Genomic DNA, 8,309 nt, shown 5'->3' with positions numbered 1-8,309 from the left:
CATTTTACTTAAATATGAACTGTAATATTATATATTGTATGAAACTCTTGTAAACAAAGGGGATTTCTAATTTTTCCCCTATTTGTTACCAAGATATGCATAGTGGAAAGTAGTCAAAATACTATGATGGTGATGGTAGGATCAATGTTAAGCAAGTATATGCAGAACAACAACGAATTTGGTGTATTTATTTATTTATTTTCCTAGAGTATTTTTATTATCCTTGGAACAATTCTACCAGCGCATAGATCAATTTTATACTATAGAGTTATCCATTTTGTGATCTTAAAAGAATGCTTAACAAAGGGTGTTGCTAGGTGCACCCAGCATTATTGCTGGTGCACCCAGCACTTAACATGAAAAGGTAAAAATACCCCTGTGCATTTTTAAAAATGTTTTTGTCCACCTAGTTCATTCAGGTTGATCCGTATAGGTTTTAGTTGATCCGCAATTGATATAGATGATCCGCAAGTCACTTACGGATCAACTTGATCCATAAGAAACTTGCGGATCAAATTGATCAGCGAGTTGTTTTTTAAGACTTACGGATCAAGTTGATCCGTAAGAAGTCTTTCACGGATCAAGTTGATCCGTAAGCTTCAAACGGTTGTAACTTTTGATAGAAATGTCCATTTAAGGCCCATAATATGTCAAAACGCTCGAAATTGAAGGAGGAATCCCCTAAAAAATTTCCAAAGGGGATTTGGTCAACTCATTTTTCCAAAAAATGCCTCTAAGTAGCTCAAAAATAGGATTTGGTTAACTTGATCTGCGAGCTTCTTTAAAATGTTTGGTGGTGGTGTTGTTGTGCTGCTCTACTCTGCTTCTTCCTCGCGCATTCTCCTCGACTGGCGTTTGGCAGCGTGGTGGTGGTGCTTTACGGATCAACTTGATCCGCTACACCTGAACGCACAAGCAACAAAAATGCATACCTCGTATGCTGCCGTCGACCACCACAACACTGAACACTGCTATATTCACGTTCACCGAACCTAACCGTTGCCAAAGAATCGAAGATATTATGGCACCGAAGAGAGAAAAGCGAGAAGAAGAGTGTGCAACAATGGTTGTTCTGGTTTTAAAAAAAAAACACACAACTTTTAAAAGGAGAAAGAAGACAAGGGCAATTTTACCATTTTTAAAGAATGCTAGTTGCACCAGCAATGTTGCTGGGTGCACCTAGCAATTCCCTTAAACAAATGGAAGTAGTCTACAGCAATGTTGCTGGGTGCACCTAGCAATTCCCTTAAACAAATGGAAGTAGTCTAGGATTTTGTCAGAAAAAAGCATAGAAACTAGTTGCTTTTCAAAGCTCAGACATAACAATTTCCAAAAAAAAATCAAGGATTTCACATTTTTTAAGCATTCTTGGTGAAGAATTGAATCTGAGATGAAATCTGTAAAAAAAAATAAAAAGTAAACACTTAAAATTATTAATGGCATAGATGGGACTTTTGTGATCCTTTGGTCTGTACTTGCTTTTTTTCTTTTTGGAAGCTAATATGTGAGGCTTTAAGTAGTGAAAATCTTAAGATTTAATTATTTTTCATATGTTTGCAGCCAATACTTAAAGTTATGTCAAACTCTTCAGAATGTCTGGCTATCATGAGAAACAAGTAATCCTGAGGGATGGATATGATTGACTGCCCATTAACCTAAGAGACTTCGATCTTAAAAGTTAGATGCCTTATGACCAATTTCTGAGTTTTTGGAAGTCTAATTAGCCATAGAAGAATAATTGGAGGGTAAAACAGTGAAGTAATACAATCATTGATTAATATCTTAATATGTTTATAAAATTGCTAACAGATGTTTACAGAACAGTTCATAAAAGCAAATGGACTACCTAGTACAGCATCCAGACTGCACTCTCCAAACGCCTTTTCTTCAGCTTGCAGCAAGTCTCTAGTTTATAGCAAGATCGATCTTCTTCTGCTTGGACCAAGTTCCTTCTTATGAAATGTTTGAATAAATTCCTCTGCTTCACACAACTTTGTCTTCAAACTCCTTGCTTCTGTCTCCAAACAGATACCAGGAACCGGCCAGGCATCCAATCCAAAAAAACAGCAGAAAATTGCCCTTTCAAAAAACCGGACTTAAACCCGTAAAATTGGTATTGAACCAGGTAAACCGGTGAGAACTGGTGGTTCACCAGATTTAACCAGTTCTTCAAACAACTGAAAACTGAAAGGAGTTATAGAAAGAGAAAAGATGCATCAGCAGCACCACCACAAAAGAACAAGAAAATTTGCACTTTAGTCTGAAAAACACTTTGACTACTGAAATAAAGCATAAAATAAATACACATCAGATTATGCAGCAATGTTTGTCAGAAATTTCAGCTGCATTAACTAATTATAATCACATGTTGAAATAGACTTTATTGAGATAGCATCTTAGTCATAGATTGATATTGAGTACATTCTCAAGTAGATTATTTCTAGAACTTCTATAAAATGTGTACTTTTTTGAAATAGGCTTTACTGAAATAGTGCATAAAATAAATACACATCAGATTATGCAGCAATGTTCGTCAGAAATTTTAGCTGCATTAACTAATTATAGTCATATGTTGAAATAGGCTTTATTGAGATAGCATCTTAGTCATAGATTGATATTGAGTACATTCTCAAGTAGATTATTTCTAGAACTTCTATAAATGATATTTGTTCTGAATTTGACGATAAAAAGTTCAAGCTTGATGTGGAAATAGACTGAAACAAAACATAAGGTTTTAAAATTTACTGTTAAAACATGTAACAAACCAATGGGGTCTATAATTTTGATGTCCCATGCATGTTATTGCTAATTACATCACATTATTAATAAACCAGACATAATCTAGGTACACAAAAAATAATTCAATTGCCTCTGAATAATCAACACTGGTAGCATTATCTCAAGATACAAAGTTTTTGAATTTCATCCAAACATTTAGCACATAACCCCTCATCCCTTTTGAAAACACTACAAAATCAGAAAAATGATACAATTACATCACATCTAATTAACAAACTGTGAATCAAATTTATTGTTACTCCATTATAATTAAATTCAGTTATCTAATCTAAAGTCCTTCAGAATAGGGTATATCTGTGTCTGGAAGCCATGTATACCCCAATGTAAAATTATGCACAGTGAAGTTCCTCGCTTGAGTAGCACTCAACAGATTGTAACCACTCCATTGCACCCTCTTGCTGGTATCAGAGCCAGGTCCAAAGTTCTTGAACTCACCATAAAAGAGGGTGTTTAACCCATCAGTGCCATTCCACTCTAACCATCCAGCAGATTGAATTAGTTCTCCAATATATGACTGCATGAACACAGTCCTTGAATACACTTTCCATGGCCTGCCCAAGTATGAGTTAGTTGACTTCAAGTCTTCAGCCAAATCAGGTGCAGCATCAATCTTGCAATTTTGAATTGAAATTCCAGTGTTTTGATTTGGGTCAGTTCTCCCTTGTGCTGTGACTGCATTCTTCTGGTTTGGCATTGGTTTTCTGGCATAGATGTTGCAGCTCTGGAACACCACAGCAGCATTGCCAAAAATGAAATCCACAGTGCCGTAAATGTCACATTCCCTGTAGAATTGCCTGAGAGAGTGAACATAGAGAGTGTCTTGGTATCCTTCAAAGCTGCAACGGTAGAAGGTGGAGAGGTCTGCATTGTTCCTCAAGGCCACTGCTTGGTGCTTCTGAGGGCCTGCTGTGTTTCTGAATGTAACATCCACTGCTACAAATCTTTCTCCAGAGACAGCTGCATTGAACATATACAATGTTGCATCTCATTATTAGATTTCATTGAAGAACTAACACGGCTCGTTGATGAGTAGACAAGAAACAACATTGATTAACATGATGGTAAGACTAAGGTGAACAATCCAGTGTTATTTCATGAACATACGGTTAAATAAAGCTTCTGTCAAGGAGTGAATGCTCAGGATTGATTTTGTTTTAACATTATAGCACAGAAAGCATAATTTTTTTGGTTGAAAAATCAGCAATATAGTTAGAGAAAAGGTTTAATTTTGATCATGTTGATCACGATCATTTATTGCTTGTTGACTTAGTCAAACTTAAAAATGTGGCAATGTATGATTAGAAAATAATATATCCTTTTCCTTTCACACAACCGTGGTTAATATCCTTTGAACTTTGAATATAGACCTGTCTTTTTGCCTACGAAAAGAGCTTGGATGTGGAGAAATGATCCATAGTGAATAGAGAATTGATACAAATATGTACATAAAAATCTCATATAGTAAACCCTCTCATAAAGAAAAATCATTGGCTTAGAAATTTTTTATCCAACATTTCTCAGGTACTCATATATTTCTGTGAGGGTTATGTGAGATATCATTCAGTTTATTAATCATTTATCCATAAAAAAAATATGTTTCTATGCCCTTTTAAAAAGATTACTATATATCAAGGGAGTTTGGTTCCCTGGTTGAGCAGTATGCATGAATGGTTGTAAATACATGATATTTGTGTTTGAATCCTATGGATAGAAAAAAAATCAGAAAAAGAGAACACTATATTGAAACTGTCAAACAAAAAAAAAAGTAGTAATATAAATTTACTTACCAAAGGTTGAAGAATTGTAAGTGGTCCAACCATCTACGACACTATGATTTCCTGTGATGCAAGTCTTGTTGATGCCATCACCAATAAGCAAGATATTCTTCTTTTGAATGGGAACAGTGACATATTCCTCATAGTTTCCTTCTCTGACATAGATCAGAAAATAGCCATCTTCTGCCCTTAAATTGTCGGGTGCAGCGGCAATAGCATCTCCAATGGAGGTGAAGTTTTCTGTGCCATCAAGGCTAACAATCGCAAACTCTTTTAGAAGAACTCCTTGGTTCTCGCTTTCTTTAAGAATCCTTTCACTTCTAGTACTACAATTGGATGATGCTGTGCAACTGTACTTTGTGTGAAGAAGCTGAGCCAAAGTAATGTTTCAATGTTAGCCTTTCAGTTAACAACTTTGCATTTATAATATGAGTGATTATATTTTGAATACCAAAAATTTCAAACACCCGGCCAACAATTTTTTTTTTTATCTCTCTCCTATCACATAATCAATTAAATCAATTCATTTATCTCTAATCTCTTTCTCTTTCAAATTATAGATAACTTAAAGTTGTTTAAAAAACATTTTGTTATAATATAAATGAGATAAATACTATTTATGGCATCAATATAACTTATATATCATTAATCATTCAAAAATCATGATAGATATGACTTAAGTTATTTATTATTTGACGAATGAAATAATTTTCATGTCTTAAATTAGTTAAAAATTAATTTAAAATTATATCTCAAAATAAAAAAAATGATTATTGTTTTAAAAAGATATTATTGATTCACTTTTAAAATATAAAATATTAAATTAAACCTTTTACAACACAAAGTATCAACTCAAATATAATCTGAAACACGAAAGAATAAAAGTATATTTTATCATTATTTTCTCAATATGTAATCGGTATTTTCTATGATTAAAATCAACAAAATGTCAAATATAATGACCCTAATTCATACGACCAAATAAATTACACATGGTATATAAGCTAAAGAAACTAAAATGTCATTCAATCAAAGACTTAAATGGCATGTGGTTCATGAGAAGATGCTAGATGGGGTACTTACGAGTTGCACGTGCATGGTTTATTGTTTATTGGTGCAACAAACAAGAACCCACGTGACATGATCATCAGGTTATTATCTCTCACTTTAATATTAACCTACCTGAGTTGACTAACCAATCCTTGGATCTGGTTGACTTTCTTATTGTTTGATTTTTAAACTACGTACCGTAATGACAAAAAAAAAAACAACATAGCTCAATTTTATTTTGTAGTGATACTAACTAAATTTAGGGTTCATTAAATTTTTGTCCTTCATCTGTGGTGAATTTTCAATTTTATTTCCTCATAATTTTTTTTACTAAAGTTAGTCCTTTCATTTTTTTTTCAATATTTAGTCCCTAGAAAATTTGACATCAAGTACTAAAAATGAAAAAAAAAAATATGAGGGATTAAAAACAAAATTCATAAAAGATGAGAAAAAAAATAGTAACCCTTAAATTTATAAATAAACTCTTATATCACAATATTTTTTTATTAAAACAAGTGTTTAATTAAGTTATTTATATACACTGCATCAAAACTTAAAGTCTAATACATGTAAATTGTGGGGACAATCAAAACATAGAGCATGAGTAAAAGTAAAATATAGAAACTCAAGAGACAGAAAGAAAATATACTTACCTTAATGAGTTTTTTGAGTGGCTGCCTGACCTTGTAGTCCTTGGTGGGAAGACCATGTTTGCGGGTCTTATGCGTCTTGAGGTTTTTCTTCAGAGCTTGCGTGACCAAACCAAGTGACACACTGTACAATTGTGTAACATTCTTGAGAGGCACAGCAATAGCATTGGCAATGTTGCTCTTGATCACAACCAACCCATCATAGCAAGTGTAGTGGTTAGTGGCCACAGCGCTGAGATATGTCTCAATCTTCTCTACCAGCTCAGTGTCGTTCGAGGAGTCGGCCGACTTGAGCTCCTCCGAAACCGACTCCAAGTAGTTGACATTGAGCTGGTTGAGCTCGCTGCAGTCCTCGAGTGCCGCGATTTCCGCGGCGTTGAGGGAAGAGGATGATTTGTATTTTGTGAGGAAGTCTTTGAAGACTAAGACGAGTTTTTTGGCTTGTTTGAGGCTTTGTTTGATGGAGAATTTGCCGAGGTTGTAGGGGTCGGAAGGAGAGGAGCGGATGGAGGAGACAATGGAGCGGCATAGTTTAGGGTATAGTGTGGACTTGCATGCTGAAGAGGGTGAAGAGGGTGGTGGAGGTGGAGGGGGTGAAGGGGCACGTGCTGGAGGTGGTGTTGGAGAAGGAGGAGGGGCATGTGTTGGAGATGGTGGTGATGGAGAAGAAGGAGGAGGGGAATGTGTTGGAGGTGGTGATTGAGAAGAAGGAAGAGGAGGGGCATGTGCTTGAGATGGTGGTGGTGAAGAAGGAGCATGTTTTGGAGATGGTAGTGGAGAAGAATGAGGAGGAGGAGGAGCATGTTTTGGAGATGGTGATGGAGAAGAAGGAGGAGGAGGAGGTACATGTTTTGGAGAGGGTGGTGTGGTAGTAGAAGGAGGAGGAGGAGGGGTATGTTTTGGAGATGGTGATGGAGAAGGAGGAGGAGGAGAATGTGTAGGAGATGGTGATGGAGCTTGAGCTAAGAGTAATGGTACAATGAGGGAGAACAAAAAGAGGAATAGAAAGGGCATTGGTGGGGTAGACATGTTGAAGACTTGCACAAATGAGACTTGAGGGTGTTGGTTATTTGAGGATGTGATGTGTTGGAATATGCATGGTGTGGTGGTGTTGGAATAAAGGGGATTTATAGGCACATTGGGATCAAGTTAAGAGGAAGCATAAACGGGTGTGAGAGGAATTATTGAGGAAGAGAACGAGAAGGGTATAGGTGGTGGGGGTGTCGGTTTGAGCATGCAAAAAGGGCGAGAATTAATGCATGGTAGACGGTGGGAACGTGGTTTTAATTTTGAATCAAATCTATCTAAGGGAATACCTATATGCATGGCATTGGAGGATCTTTGATGTTTGATATTTAATTTGGAATAGATTAATATAAGTACTGTGTTTTGTTCATACTGTAGATGACTTGAAATTGTTACAGTTTTTGTGGTCAAATTACCACCTGTCTAGAGATATACTTAAAAGAGCGTAATAATATATGTAATAAGAAACAGTAAAGTAATTTTCACAATAAAGAGAGAAAAATAGATAATCTTAATCTTATTTTTTAAACATTATAGTATAACAAAAATATCATTTATTAACAATAGAAGAGTTAAGAATGTCTCTCTCACTAGAGTGTCAAGATTTCATGCTAGCAACCATGTGTTTCATCAAATCAAATAATAGGTACCTACCACAGTTAGTTCATTATAACTTTTAGGGTATAGAATATTTTTATTATTCGACACAATACACAAGTAGAACGGAGGCAAGGGGATTGGAGCTAGGGACCAATATCTGCAGGTGTTCTTGCTGTACCAGTCAGTCATCGCTATAAGGACGATGACCGTTCGCTAGAGGAGGGACTGTTACATGCATGATCGTCAACCATGATTACTTTTTTATACATGATTGAGTTTTTTTTTTTTTTTTTTTTTTACAAAAAAAACATTTTGTATAGTTACGGAATTTATATCATTATGTAATTTTATAATATTTTGAAATATATTTGTTATTTCTTTACGCGGATGGGATGGCACAATTTTTTAG

The 8,309-nt window shown here is 35.3% G+C and overlaps 1 protein-coding gene across 1 annotated transcript; it reads right to left on the bottom strand.

Moving 5' to 3' along the window:
* Positions 1 to 2,718: 2,718 nt before the first annotated feature.
* Positions 2,719 to 7,371, bottom strand: LOC100776781 (probable pectinesterase/pectinesterase inhibitor 47). The gene is made up of 3 exons (XM_006597987.4): positions 6,278 to 7,371; positions 4,587 to 4,944; positions 2,719 to 3,756 (listed from the first exon to the last, which is right to left on the bottom strand). Exons 1-3 carry the CDS (start codon positions 7,301 to 7,303, stop codon positions 3,068 to 3,070), a joined length of 2,073 nt encoding a protein of 690 aa, XP_006598050.1. The 5' UTR covers positions 7,304 to 7,371; the 3' UTR covers positions 2,719 to 3,067.
* Positions 7,372 to 8,309: the final 938 nt, after the last annotated feature.

Source organism: Glycine max, chromosome 15 (genome assembly GCF_000004515.6).
Source record: "Glycine max cultivar Williams 82 chromosome 15, Glycine_max_v4.0, whole genome shotgun sequence".
Lineage (NCBI taxonomy): Eukaryota > Viridiplantae > Streptophyta > Magnoliopsida > Fabales > Fabaceae > Glycine > Glycine max.
The sequence above is the reverse complement of the archived record's forward strand: the minus strand, read 5'-3'. Positions and strand labels throughout refer to the sequence as shown.

What these genes read in the sequence shown, in the direction of transcription:
- LOC100776781 (XM_006597987.4), bottom strand. Translation starts at nt 7,303, where the DNA reads ATGTCTACCCCACCAATGCCCTTTCTATTCCTCTTTTTGTTCTCCCTC. An exon ending in CACTCAAAAAACTCATTAAG is followed by an intron (nt 4,945 to 6,277) that starts GTAAGTATATTT and finishes ACTTTGGCTCAG; the next exon opens with CTTCTTCACACAAAGTACAG. An exon ending in TTACAATTCTTCAACCTTTG is followed by an intron (nt 3,757 to 4,586) that starts GTAAGTAAATTT and finishes TGTTCAATGCAG; the next exon opens with CTGTCTCTGGAGAAAGATTT.